This window comes from Aethalodelphis obliquidens, unplaced genomic scaffold, assembly GCF_003676395.1.
Source record: "Aethalodelphis obliquidens isolate GAN/ISIS:26980383/991018 unplaced genomic scaffold, ASM367639v1 scaffold27, whole genome shotgun sequence".
Classification (NCBI taxonomy): Eukaryota; Metazoa; Chordata; class Mammalia; order Artiodactyla; family Delphinidae; genus Aethalodelphis; species Aethalodelphis obliquidens.
The window spans coordinates 5,718,214-5,733,254 of NW_020837971.1; the positions used below are offsets into that span (position 1 = coordinate 5,718,214).

The 15,041-nt window shown below is 37.1% G+C and overlaps 1 protein-coding gene across 3 annotated transcripts in view; it reads right to left on the bottom strand.

The window, feature by feature from the left end:
* The window catches only part of DNAJC2 (DnaJ heat shock protein family (Hsp40) member C2), a 28,221-nt gene that overhangs the window by 302 nt on the left and 12,878 nt on the right, over positions 1-15,041 (bottom strand). For all 3 annotated transcript variants that reach the window (XM_027123827.1, XM_027123826.1, XM_027123828.1), the window contains 13 exons: positions 14,059-14,157; positions 12,853-12,994; positions 11,286-11,366; positions 10,110-10,175; positions 9,517-9,608; positions 9,317-9,438; positions 8,761-8,910; positions 5,671-5,759; positions 5,527-5,596; positions 3,914-4,098; positions 3,054-3,154; positions 2,824-2,931; positions 118-272 (listed from right to left, as the gene is read on the bottom strand). In XM_027123827.1, the coding sequence (XP_026979628.1) occupies positions 118-272; positions 2,824-2,931; positions 3,054-3,154; positions 3,914-4,098; positions 5,527-5,596; positions 5,671-5,759; positions 8,761-8,910; positions 9,317-9,438; positions 9,517-9,608; positions 10,110-10,175; positions 11,286-11,366; positions 12,853-12,994; positions 14,059-14,157 (1,460 nt within the window). The remainder of the gene's footprint in view (positions 1-117; positions 273-2,823; positions 2,932-3,053; positions 3,155-3,913; positions 4,099-5,526; positions 5,597-5,670; positions 5,760-8,760; positions 8,911-9,316; positions 9,439-9,516; positions 9,609-10,109; positions 10,176-11,285; positions 11,367-12,852; positions 12,995-14,058; positions 14,158-15,041) is intronic.

The window sequence follows — 15,041 nt, forward strand, 5'->3', positions numbered from 1 at the left end:
ACGTTTCTAAGGTTGGTTACTTCTAATATTGGCCCCACGACTACTGTGGTATTGAATAAGCACAAAAACATAATTTAAATGATTGATAATGGAATCTACACACTAAAGATCTACAACCTTATATCGTTTCATGCAGTCCTTCTTTGTCCTGCCAGGCACTGCTTCTGCTATTTTTTCCCATCTTTCAGGTGTATTTACTGGGTACGTTTTCAAAGCTTGTTCCAAAAGCTTCTGTTCTTCTGTTGTCCAAGGGGTGAAATCTGTGCATGGACCTGTTTAAGAAAAAATTTTGTTTGGAAAATTTTATTCTAATTGATAGAAAACTGTCCTGGAACACCTTCCCAGATGAGTCTTTTGGTACACATCTTGGTAAGTGCCCATTTGAATCTGTGATGTGCAATCTTGAACAGACCAAATTAGATGCACATATATACCTCTAGGTATTAATTAGGGAAAAAACTTTAGATAGCTCACATCCCAGAAAAATATGAGACTTTAAAGCACAATATGCTTTGTATTTCTGGTCTATCACAATCTAATCTTATATTCACCAGACTTTTTAAAAAAAAATCAGATTTAACATACACAGTTGGACTTCTGGGTTCGAAACCACAACCACAAGTCATTTAAGATTTCTGATAAATCTAGTTCCTTATAGCATAGTTCAAGAGCTGCCTCCTACTTAAACACTTTTAGCTCGATGAGAGCCTGGAAACCATTCTCATTTTACACTGGAAGAAACAAGTTTAACAAAGCTAAGCCAAGCTCCCATGGTTTCAATGATGTACAGCCAAGGTGAGATTAGATTCCATTTCCAGTGTGTCACTGTCACCACGTCCACTAAAATATTGTGGAGCCTACGCTGTGCATCTCTACTAAACCAGACCTTTATGTTTGATAGAACACCTCATACATGTATCAGAAACAAATATATTCCTTCCTAAGATGCAAGAAGTATACATCCCACTTCTGTAGGAAAATGAAAATGTGAAAATGGTTAAAATGATTTGGTTATTCTAAGTTAATGGATTACTGACAGCTTAGTTATTTCAGATCATGCAGTGAAAACACAGTGGCACCTATCCTACCAGCAGTGAGACTACCTCTTGAAATTGTAACCTGTGAGATCAGGTACAAAGTAAAGCCTAGAAATCTAAGTTATTTCCCAATTAAAAACATACTCATAGACACAGTGAACAAGTTGAAAAACAACACACCTTACAACAAGGCAGAGAACTTGTATTTGAAGACGGATTAAAGACTGAAGCTTTTTTTGAAATCAGCTTTTAAAATTCCAGGAACCCCTTAGTGGAATTTCCTTTTATTAGTTTGAAGCCCCATTTAACACCATAGATTTAATTCATTTCCTCTCTCTTGGAAAAAAGATGGAACTGACATATAATTATTATCTGCTGCTTATTATCTGCTGTTATGATCCAGGGACTTCCCAATACCAAAATGAATGAAACATATAAAATTCCTATGAGAAATCACTATTCCAAAAAATGTGGCCAGCTTGCTGTTTACTGGAGCAGTTGAAGAGAGAGGGACCTGCCCATTAAATCCATAAGAAGAGGTAAAGGAGTCAGGCCCAAGTACCATATCACTCCTGCCCTCACAGGGTCACCCATCTGCCAGAAAGCACAACCATCAGTGTCTGCCTCCAGCACGGAAACTAGTCCCACAAGAAAGGGCTGAGAATAACGCAGTAATATCTGAATGTGTCTGATTTTTGTGGATGGCGTAAGGGGCAAGAGAATTACCTCCTTTAGAAGTGCCTTCCAAGTGTTCTGAAATTTCTGCTTTGTTACTTATCGTTCTGAAAAGAGCCAAAATAATGCCCAGCCTAGACAAAAGTCACCCAATTTTGCAAATGCAACTTGCAAACACAGAATGATTTTTTCCTCTTTATAGAACATTGTAAGTCTCTCCTAGTATTTTCAAATTGAAATTTTGGGATAATGAACCAGACCAAGAATACAGGAAAAGTGGGACTGTTAAGACAGGGACAGGTCATCCTGAGGAGTCAAGGCTGTCAGTTAATCCCAAAACATATATTTGGCACTGTGATCTGGAAAGCATATCCAAGATTAGCTTAGTTTAGGGAGAAAAGGACTGGTGGCTCACAAATGCATGTAGTGAAAGAGAACTTTTCAAAGTTTTGTCAGCAACTCACATTAAGGAAAAAAATGTCACATCTCAGACACTTATACACATGAACAAAAGTTTCACAAATACCCACTTATGTAATGCTCTCTGATATTTTCTATTCATGATCCATTAAACTGATTTCATGACCCACCTCTGAGTCATAATTTGCATTTGAAACCTACTGGTCCAGAATAATCAAATTAACTAGAACACCCAAGACATGTCAGCACAACAAACTGTGTCTGTATAACTAACTTGTTCTGAGCCACGTAAGCTGCAGGCATGCTGCCCCTTTACTCCTGTCTTCCCTTAAAGACAAGGACCTTTCCTTATAGTGTATTTTTCAAAATCAGGAAATCAACCTTGATAAAAAATTATCTAGTCTACAGACCTTATTCAAATTTCAATTGTCCCAATATCCTTTAATACTGATTTGTAAAATCTGGTGAACTAAACAAACACAACCCCTCCCCTCATGGCATATGAAATGGAAGAACTGTAATTCTCAATGGTGCTGATGTAAAACTGTCCTGAAAACATCCGCTTTATACCTTTCAGTCTGCTAAATGCTTTCCATTCCATTCACTCTGAATGTAGACCGTAGATCTTGTATACTCTCACACAGATACATGGTTAGCATTTTCTACTCATAGAAAAATAAAATTTCATTACCTTCAAATCGTTCTGAAGGTGTTGCATTGTCTGCTTGACACACCACACCGTGTTCTTTTTTAAACTTATCAAAAGCCTTTCTGTTTATGTCATCTTTTTGATGAGGGTCTGAAAAGGGGAAAAAACTTTAATACAGATCATCTCATTTAGTCTTTCATTAAATTGCATAGATTATTTTTAAAATATGTATTCAAGGTAGCAAAAAAATTGATTTGGCAAAACTAACTCACCAAGTTTTTGAAGACTCTTTGCTTTGCCAATAACATCTTTGGCGGTTCTCTTGACTCCAGAAGAAGAATGTATGTTCATGTAATTAGCAATAACTTCCCATCTAGAGCAACCGATACAAAAATAACGAAAAACCCCAAACAAAACCCAGAATGATCCCACATTTTTAATGCAGAAGGGTTAGCTATAACATCTAAAGAATTAGCTCTAAATTGGTGATCTAATTATTACTATTGCCTGAACTATGTTTTTTGCTTTTCATATGTTTAAATCAACTGTGTATAATCTTGGTTTCAAGTTTGTACAAAACCTTATTGATTCTGTGTAAAAATCAACAGAAATAAAAGCACACATTTGTGTATACTGCCATTTGGACACATACTTAAGGAGACAGATCATTCTGAAAAGAGAACCTTAGTTTCCTCATATACAGAATAAGGGAGGCTGGATCTCTAAGGTTTCTTTGAGTTCTCAGCTCAGACTCTGCAGTGAGCTCCAGTTTGAGGTCGGAAACAGCAAAGAAGGATTAAGACTGAAAGAGAAACTATGGAGCACAAAACCTAGTGCCTACTATAAACCACAATGGACTAAGCCAACATGAGAGTCAAGGTTTATGTCTTATGATCCTTAATTTCCTGAGAAATTGATGAAGCATCCTGATGTATGTATGGATATACATATGTGTGTTGGTATAAGCTGCTAAGACTAGCAGGTTCAAAATGCTTTTCACACTTTGCACAGAACTTAGTGTCCAGGTCGAAGCACGTCTCTGGAAGTTTGCTGTAATGTGCTGCTATTTGGGTGTCTACATTATCCCTAGGCTCCAGTATGTGTTGAAGAGAAGTTTCATTAGAACGAGTACCTTGAATTTGTTCCAGCAGGGAAGAGATTCACAGCTTTAATTAGTAATTGCAGATCATCTTCTGACCAGTGTTTACTGCCATTTCCACCTCCGCCAGTTGATTTCTCTGCATTCTTAGATGCCTGTCGCATACGAGCCTCAGCTTCCTCTTTCTCTTTTCTAATTTGCTCATTTATTTCTTCTATCTACAGAAATATCATAGGTAAGTCAGGGACTTAAAACATCTTACTACTCTACACTCCCTTGCTGACTTGTGGTTCTCGATGCTCAGCATCATCCAGGCAGGGAGCCTACACCACCCCCCAGGCCAGCCCCAAAACCACAGTCAGCCTTTTCACTCTGGCTTCCAGGCTGCATATCTCTGCTTGAGGAACAAGAACCAGCCTTGGCCTGACCTACCCTGTATTCCTATCATATCTCTATTTGCCTTGGACACTACTTGTCAAGTCTATAGTCATTGGGTTATTCACCCACAAGGCCATTTCAAAGCTCATACCCACTCTTTTGCAGATAATGTTATTTACTCTCTACAAAAAGGTAAAAGCACAGCAAAGTGGCCTTTGGTTTATCTTGAAGTTCTACCTTTTACACTGTCACTTCCGGTGTACCTTCAAACATGCACAAGGGAAAAAAAAATCTTTACTTGATGATGTTGCTCTGTCAGTTGCTATCTTGGAGTCATCTCTGACTCATTTCCCCACTTCAATCCCTTAGAACCAGTCACCAAGTCCCAAAGATTTCAGTGATTCCCATTATCACTCACAGTCCAAGTCCTTCCAGTGAGATTCTTACACTAGTCACACTCATCCAATGCCTCTTGTCTACAAATGCCAGATTAATAGCACAATGTTAACCCTGTGCTACTCAAAGATCTGTGGTAATGGAAACTGGTCATCTTGGTATTCAAAACCTGCTTAATTTGGCTCTACTCTTCTTAACTAACTTAAACTCCCGCTTCTTCTTCCCCTAACTTTCTACTCCTACCTGTATTTTACACTGCTCCCCTGACCTTCATTTAACACTGTCGTCCTTCAAAACTGGCTCAAACCCTTCACTAAGCCTCCCTGACCACTCAACCTGGTGTTGGCACTTCCTCTCTAACCTACAGCATTTACTGGGGGCCCTCCATCTTTTGGTCCTTAGGCCTTTTCTCCTTAGCGTAACTGTTCCTGAACTCCTTTGTGGCAGCAATAGCAAATCACCTAGGCACGGGGCTATATATGGTAGGTACTAACACTTGTTGCACTGAATTGAATTTCTGGGCCTGTTTCCTCATCTGTAAAATAAAAGGTGTAGACTAGACAGAATAAAAATCTCTTGGTTCTAAATGTTATTATCCAACAAAAATGCTCAAGGAATAGTCAACACAATGATTTTTTTCTAACAGTGATCCTGAAAAATCTATGATTAATGTGCTAGATAACCACAAATCAAACTATATATGGTAACAACTATACACACTTAAATCCAATTTAAGTCAACCCAAAGAGAAATGAGACACTCTTTGCCCCTATAGTAACTTACATGTTAGGTGGGGAAACACTGAGGTGAAAGCAATACTAAAGCAGAATTAAATGCTAAATACAGGTAGAAGTGATATGTTTTTCTATTACCTGTTTTTCCAGAGCAGCCTTTCCTACTTCTTTTGTAGACGATGTGAGTGTTTCATTCAAGCACTGTAAACTTAAAGGAAAAAAGGGGATGAAATTTTATCCTAAGCCCAAAAGAAGACTTTAACAGCAGCTCTACAGTTATACCTCGCTAGTTCAAGCCGATCACAAAGTTTTTCCACTTCCTCCATCATTTTAACACGTTCTGCCTCATTGTCAGAAAAGTGATTCCAGGTCTAGAAGTATGAACACAAACATTTTCATCATCTCTACTGGCACTCAAGAGTACATCCATAAACACAACTACCAAGCATGAAGTCCTTGAGAGTTTCTTAAGTTGACTGTATGGCCTCCTGGCCACCGAGAAGCACATTCCCCGGGCACCATGCAAGGCTTTCCCTGGCCAGCCAGCAATAAGGAGGCATTACTAAATGGATGGAGGTGCACAACAGAAGCAAGGTGATGGTGCAGAAGGCCTCTAGATGATATAAGACAATGAGTCCTCAGACAACCACTGAAGAATCAAGAAATTCTATATAACGACAAATTAAAATCCCTTTGTTAGGCTGCCTGTTCTATTTACTGTGTGCCAAACTGTAAAAAAGACAGTGTGTTAAGAAACAGGAAGTTCAGCAAAACCTGATATAGCTAGAGATTATGCTTAGAATGGAATATTGTGATGTGCCTGGGTGAACAAGAATTGGAAAGTATCAATACTTCTCATGCTGCTTTCAGCTGCTGCTGACCCATCTCTCATTCCTCACTTTTCTTGCTTCCTTAATCGATGCAATCTGGTGCTAAGGTTCCAATGCTTCTTTTACTGTGACACCTCCCTCGGCTTCCAAAAGCCTTACTGATTTTCTTCCTACCTGCTTGGGTCACTCCTTCTCAGGCTCCACTTCCTCTGTCAGTGCCTTAAGTATTGGTGTTTGCCAGTGTCCCATCTCCACCCTCCTTGCTCTATACTCTCCCCTGGGGGGATCTCCACTACTTGCCATTGAGATGTAGACGACTCTGTGACACTCCCACTCAACTCCAGACTTTACATCAAAGTTAAGTCACCTACTGAGTATCTTCATCTGAGTATCTCAATGCACTCAACATGCCCTAAACTGAAATCATTCTTCCCCAGCCTTTTCCTCTTCCTTTGTTTTCTGTTTCACTGAATAATGCCATCACCCATCCAGTATTCCATGCAAGAAACCAGGACATGTATTAACCCTTACTCCTCTTCCACCTCCAACATAAAATCAATACCCAACAGGCAACAGCCAATCTTACCTCCTAAATGTTGGTTCATTTAATCTACCTTCTTTTCCCACCATCTCTTTTAGTTCAAGGCCCATGCTCTCACCTGGATTATGCAAAAGACTCAATTTGTCTCTGCGTCTAGTGTTCTCACAGCATCCTGAGCATAAGTGACTCAGGATCAGAGTCACTTTTAAGCTAGCAAGATATATAATGCTCTTCAAGACCTGGCCCTTCCTTCCTCTGGCTCATTAAACCTCACTTTTCTGGATCTCTACACTCTCTCAATGCTCCCTGATCTCTCTCATCTCTAATCCCATACACACACTGCTTCACCTGGCTGAATCCCACTAGATCCAGAAAGCCTTCCTTGACCACCTGTTCGGTACCTTCTTGTCCTAGTACCCATCTTAAAATGTTTCACTGGCCTGTTTTCTTGTCATTCTCCATCGTTAACCAGCAGACTCTTGAAGGCAAAGACGGTGTCGTCATAGTATCAACATCAATTATAACTGCTTGACACATAGTTAAGTGCTCATCACATATTTTATGAATGAATACATGAACTCATGCAGGAAAGGAGCTATAATAAGTTACCAAAGGCCAGAACTTTAACCCTCATTTAGGCACCATCTCTAAGAACTATTCAAGTTTTCTATTTTCTAACTGACCTTTTCAAGTTGTTGATCCAGTTCTCATTATGCCAAATCTAACAAGTGCTACATGTGAATGATCTCATTTAATCTTCACAACTCTATTTCTAGGTATTATTTCAGTTACTGTATAGGTGAGGAAATTGAGACATAAATGGGTTGAGGGAACCTCCTGAGGACCAGAGACAGGACATGGGAAGTGGAAAATTACTTTAAATCTGAGTGTATGCGCTCAACAACTATGATATCCTGCATTCTTCTCAGTATAATTTTCTAGGTGAAATCTGAGGAAAATCTTTCATTTTTTTCTATTTAGATTTTCCTCTTACTTACCAAAAGCTTGAAGAGACATCCTGTGCTTGTATTTTTATTAAATGTCTTTCAAAGCCTGCTAAATGGGGCAGGTTAATTTCATTAACTGAAGATTTAGGATGGCATATATTAGAATACATATACTAGTGTCTAGAGCCTCTGGACAGTCACGTGAAAGAGTCTTCTATACACAGTAAACATTTACATATTTGCTGAATTTAACTACAATGGTGTAGTATACTGTGTGACAATCTCTACTATAGCTTGGAATTTCATTAATTTATTCATTTGATGCTACTTGATATGGAACAATACTGGCCTCTAACTTTACCAGTTTAAAAAGTAAGACCATCTCTTGGACAAAACTATATTTGAAAACTTTTGGGGTTTTTTAGTCAATATTTTTTAGTAAAAACTGTACCTGAACACAAACTACCAGTACTCAACTGAATGATATCCCTTTATTTAGATAAAAATGAAAGCTTTTAGATCCTTAAAAACAACCCAAGTTTAACTTCTTAAAGAACTTTTTCTTTGATAAACATTGATTTTACACCATTAAGGAAGTAACCAGTCAAAACCAATTTTGTGGCACATTTTCATAATAAACGATCCAATTTCTCCAACCAGGGGAAGGGGGAGAGATGGTGATGGTAGGGGACCTGCAACGGACACAACCAGGAGACACACAGCTGAAATCTTTGATCTTATTTAGATAAAAAGACATTGAGATAATCAAGAAGGTGTGAATATGGAACAAGTATTAGAATAATAAACAACTTTTTTTTTAGGTTTGAAAATGGCAAGATGGTTATGTTAAAAAAAAAAAACCAACCAACCCTATCAGAGTTGCATACTGAATATGCATGTGTGAAATTTTTAAAAAGTGAATTTAAAAACGTTTATATTCTGAGATAAAATGTGTACAGTAGTTTATATTTCCATAGTATAAAAATATTTTTAAGCTTAATCAGCAATTTGATTTACTTGTATGTAGTGCTTGTTCAATCACAGTCTGACGTACCTTGCATGAGTTTCGAAGTTTTTGTCTTTCCTTCTTAATGGCTTTTTTCTGGATATCTTTTTCCTTCTTTGCCAATAACGCTTGTTGTCTAACTTCCTCTTCTTCTTTTTCCTTTGCTAACCGAGCAGCTTCTAATTCAGCTTGTCTTTGCTTTAATAATGGAAAATAAAATCATTTAATAAGAAAATTAGAATTCCAAATGCTCCTTAATCTTATTCAAAAAATACAATTTTTAATAACTTAAATTACACAAAGGTAAACATCAACTTATCAAAGACCGAAGGAAAAGCAGATGGTAAAGTTCTATAAAAATTTATTAGAAATGTAAAAAGGACATATTAGAAGTGAGTGTAGTATTAAGAAATTTACATGACATGTTTTTGCTCAATAAGAATTTGCTGGTAAGGAAGATCATTCTATCAACTGTGCCAAATGTCATGATTCTTTCATAGTAGCACCTAATTCTCTACTACTAGATTACAGTATTTAAAAATAGATCTGAAGATTGAAGATTTTATGAACATTTAAAATCCAACTTTGTCAAATGTCATCTTACTTTCTCTTTAGCTTCTTGCTCCTTCCGTTTTGCCTCTGCTTTTGCTTTCTTTTCTGCTTCTTTCTTGGCTTTTTCTTCTTCCTTAAATTTTTTTATCCTTGGATCACAGCTATATGCATTATCTACCAGAAAAAAAGTTAATCTTTTGAATTTCTAACATTTAATTAAAGAACTTTAAAAAAAACATCAATTATCCTTACCAACTAATGTTCTTATTCTGTTCATTTCTTCTTTTTTCCTTTGGGCCCTTGTTGCTCTGTTCTGCTTTTCAATCCATCTCCTTTCATCACGACTATAAAATAGGAAATATTGGAAATAAACTATTGCTTATGGATGGTATGACAGGAAAATGTAATACTTTATAATTTAGCTACAATGCAAGTAATGTCTTGAAAGGTTAAAATGCTATGTCATTATTAACATTAAAGGGTAATAGTACTTACTATTATTTTTGGTTAATTTTTTGGGAACATTCATGTCAAAATAATTTCCCTACACATATAGGGAAAATGAAAATAAAACTGGTTAAGCAACCGGAAGAAAAAGAATTTGCTGACTTGAGCTTTATTGACAATTACATTCCTTGGCAATTTCTTAAGCTTCATAACCAACTATTGATCTGGCTCTATCAAGCTTAACTTGTGAGATAGGATCTCAAAATATCAAAAAAACTCATTTAAAACGGATACACAGGGAAAATGCAAAAGAAAATATATGTGGTATATTTTTACATCATCACAAATACCAAAGAACCAAACAAATATCTTCCTTTATTAATGATTTACATACATACCATTCTGCTTTTTCTTTTTCTTCTTCATCTAAATAAGAGAATTCTCTCCAAGAATCAAAATTATACCTAATATAAACAGAAATAAAATAAAATCAAGCCAAAACAAATGAAAAAAAATCTTCCTTTTAAAATTAAGTTAGGTGCATATAATTTTAAGAAACTTTAATGATAAGTGGATGAGTTTGTTTTAATAGATCCCTCCCCTCTCTTTTGATACTGAACTAGCACTATACCCAAGTCTTTTTCTTCTTCTTTTTAAAATGACATTGTATTTGGTATGAAAGTCTAAAATACTCATCACCCCTAAAACAAAATCCCAGCTCCCTGCTATCTCTTCTGAATATTAGGTTTCTCTCTTGCCTGGGACTTGATAAAGTTTTCCCTGCCTTCACTGCCACTAGTCTGTCAAGTTTTAAGGGAACCTAGTAGTGGTCACTTTATCTGGTTTGTAGAGCTAAATTTTGTCATTTTTGTCTTACAGTGACTTTGTGTTTTCATATTTACCAGATACTTAATGAGAAAATATAGCACACATAATATAAAAATGGAAAATGAATACTGCGCATTAAAAATTAATGAATTAGTTATAGAGACAACATCGTCTTCATCATATATTCAAGTACTTAAAGAAATAGCTAAATGAAAAATTATTTTTTTTTTTTTTTTTTTTTTTGCGGTACGCGGGCCTCTCACTGTTGTGGCCTCTCCCGTTGCGGAGCATAGGCTCCGGACGCGCAGGCTCAGCGGCCATGGCTCACGGGCCCAGCCGCTCCGCAGCATGTGGGATCTTCCCGGACCGGGGCACGAACCCGCGTCCCCTGCATCGGCAGGCGGACTCTCAACCACTGCGCCACCAGGGAAGCCCGAAAAATTATTTTTTAATGATTCAAATAACTCCTTATTTTTCATTTTTTACTGCTACAGTGTGCTTGATATCTAGAAATCTGATAAATAGAAAACAGATTGAAAAAATAATCATAAAAGCCTAAATATTACATAGGAGATAATACAGCATTCTGTGAAAACCTTTTTGATTTCTAAACACAGTGCTTTTGTTCATTGAAGGTTCTGCAATTTTCCCATCCCTCAATTAATTTACAGAAGTCAGTCGAGCACTTATTGAATACTTACCTTCTTAAAAAATGAAAGCATGGGAGAAACAGTGTATTCACTCACCAGAAAGAATAAAATGCATCTACATCTTCAAATGATGAATTCATATCACCAAGTTTAGGGACATTTTTTTTATTTGACCATCTGAAATATTGAAAAAAAGAAAAACTCAAAACATTTTGTACAAAAAGTTCAACAAGCTGATTTATTAAAAACAACAGTTTTTACTAAATCCCCTACAATATCCCTCCCCCATGTCCTCCATGACTAAGAGATGGAACTGGGAAATCAGCAGTGCAGTGCTGAAAAATGCAGGTGCAATAAAAGGGAGGGCAAGGGGAGAGGGGGTGTGAGGGGGAGAAACCAATGGAACAGTGTTCTAACCCTCAGGTTATCTTCAGTTCTGTAAATTACAGGGTTGTAGCAGCTGCCAAGCTGGCCAGGAAAAACAGGCTCTAACGCCACTTTTCAAGCTCACTTAGTCCTGCCCCTAAACAGGCAGTACGGAAGTGACCGGTAGGCCTTCCCTTTTAAAAAATGTGAATAATCACAGATGGAATAGATTTCCACCCCCTTATCGCCACCACTTTCCCCCTAAGAGTCAGACTTGTAGGTTCAGCACTTCACCCACCATCTCTAAAAGGACCCTGAGTTTGCTACTGACCCGTGTTTTTCCACTCTGTGAAACCATCCCACAAAAAAACATAATCCACTATATATATATATATATATATATATATATATATATATATTTTAAAACCACCTTCAGCACTGTTACAAAACAAATGTGAGGAGAAAGGGTGGAGGAAATAATTAGTCTGCATCAAACTGCTAATCAAAGTGCTTCTCAAACTTAGCTGCCCATTAGAATCACCTGGAAGCATTAAAAAACCTACAGGCATTCCAAACCAATTAAATTAAAATCACAATTTCTCCAGGTGGAACCCAGGCAGCGGGAACTGTTCAGGCTCTCCAACTGATTCCAATACGCAACTAAGATGCACTCTCAGGAAACCTTCCAATGCAGATGGAACCAAAAAATGTAGATTATTGGTTCACACTACTTAAAAACTGATTTTAATGAAATAAATTACATATGCTTTAATCTTAAATATAAATCATCCTTTGTCAGAGAACCTTATGATAATCAGACGCTCAAAAATAGAACAAAAGCTTTCCTAAATGATAATGGGCCAAATGCAGCAGTGTACCCATTAACAAAGGGGAAGGAAAGAATGGGAAATTACTGTCACTTAAGTATCAGCATCACACTACATAAAGTCAACCATCGTTCCCCCAAAGGAAATTTAAAAGAAAAACATCCCATGAGTTGTAATTTCACTAAGGAAAGGAAGAACTTCCATTTAGAGAGCAAAATAAATTAGTAGAGTAAGTTCACCAGAGGCGCTCAATATTGTAGAGGATGAGGAGGACAAACACAAAACTATTACTAGCTATTACTAGAGGAAAAAACCAGAAACTTGGAACTACAAGAAGCCAACCAACAGAGCATCATAGCACAACCAGCCTCTGCATTCAGTTCAATTAAAGCTCATTTTTCTAAAAAAAAAAAAAAAAAAAAAAGCCAGCCAATAGAGCATTATGATCACAAGGGGATGCCTTAACGCACCTGGAATTCCTTTCAAACACTGGGGAAAACACTTCAAAGAAATTGTCCTTTGCTTCACTTTTAGAAGGAACTGAGTTATCAAAAGTAGGATCTACACTGTTAAATGCTCGTCTTTTCACTGGATCAGATAACATTTCATAAGCTGAGGAAAAAAATCATAAGGTCACATCACCACAATGCTACATTTTTTTCTTAAAAAAAGTTATTTTTCATATTTAAAAATTTTGTGTGCTTGTGGGGAAGGGAGGATTTAGGTAATAGCTCTAGCACAATGGGACTTAAGAACTTCTTTAAGTACCTCTTCTGGAAGGCAAAGGACAAAACAATAAACACTCAACCGCTTTTTTTTTTTTTTTAACAATCCTGATGTTTATTTATCAAATTTCATCAGTGGAGTCATCGACCGGCTTTTAAAATAAGGGCAGTTTCATTATAATAGCATACTTGGCAAACCATGTAAGTCCAGAAACACTCAACCCTTAGGAAAGCATGACTCTGAGGAAAAAGAAATAGCTAGAAGACTAACTGTTAGATCCCAAGGTTATGAAAGATCAAAGGATCTTTGACATCCTGAGCACTATGTATGAGTGGGTCAACAAAGAATAAGTTTGAAAGGTGTGTATACAATTTTTTAAAAATTAGCATCAAACTGTAAAATTACATTTAAGGAAATATTTAGGTATGGTGGCTCCCTCTCTTAATTTGCTTAATGAGGATATGGCTATTTAAATATCCATTGATGGCTGGGGAGGGTTCCTTACTAGGATAGAATCAACTTCTTCATTTAAATAAGCAAAACGTCTGAGGAACAGTTTAGCCCCGCAAAGTGTCTGAAATGGGAAAAGATCTTAGTATTCTCATTATTAAACATAACAGGTATAAGAATTAACTCTAGGATGCGCTTCTCAAAAGAACCGCCTGGAGAATCTTGTTAAAATGCAGACTCCAATTCAGGAGGTCGGGGGCAGAGCCTGAGCTGCTGCAGTTCTGACAAGCTACCAGGGTTGCTGATGCTGCTGGGTAGGAGAGCCTCACTTTGTGCGGTGAGGCTCTGGGGGAGATTACCAGAAATAACCAGATGTTAACTAAAGATGTTTTAAAATGTTATGGTATAAATGAAGTACAATACGCATAGGACACCTAATCCCAGCAATTAATACATAATCTTCACTAACGGAAATTTCTGACTCTAAAGCGTTTTCTTACCTTTAGTTATGCAAGTGAAGTAGTCATTATCTCCTTCTTTTATTGGTTCACCAGCTGCTTTCCGTTTGTCTGGGTGATGTTTTAAAACCATTGCTTTATCTACAAAATAAGTCAGATTTAGATAATTTGTCCTTTTAGGCATCAAAGCTAAAAATAAAGATGAGCTAAATAGAGCCATTTCTAATAGCATAGTGTTAGTTTAAAAAATATTTTCTCCTACAGTAAAATATATGCTTATTAAACAGAAATTAGAGGAATTGAAATAATTATTTTAAGAACTGGCCAAAGTGCCAGCACCCAAAGACAAGTGCCGTTCATATTTTGGTGTATTTCCACACAGACTTTTTCCCCCTTAAGCATATGCTTTCAAAAATGTAGCTATAATCATTTTATATATACCAATTTAAGTTGTGATTTTTTTCAGCTTAACATTACAGCAGTTCCATTTTCCACGCTGTTGCAAACTCTTCAAAAAATTTTAATGACTACTTAATACAGTATTTCAAGTAGATTTACCATAACTTATGTAACTGTTTCTCTACTTCTTAGGATATACTCAGAGAAGTGAATTAGTGACTGAAAATGTAGGAACAAGTCCCGTTCTAAAAGTCATACCACTGCACACCCCTATGGGAACATCCTTTTCACCACAACCTCAACACTGGACCCAATTATTTAAAACATGATTATCACTGGTGCTCAACAAATTTTTTGCTGTTCTTTATTTCTACCCTTCATCCTTCATTTATGGAGGAAAGAGAGGCTGTCTCAGTTTTTTCTTCTTAGTTTGTGTGAGTCACTTTACAATGACTAATGGCTGGCTGTCAACATCTACTGAGCATTTAATATGTGCCAGCATTTTTTTTTTTTTTTTTTTGCAGTACGCGTGCCTCTCACTGTTGTGGCCTCTCCCGTTGCGGAGCACAGGCTCCGGACGCGCAGGCTCAGCGGCCATGGCTCACGGGCCCAGACGCTCTGCGGCA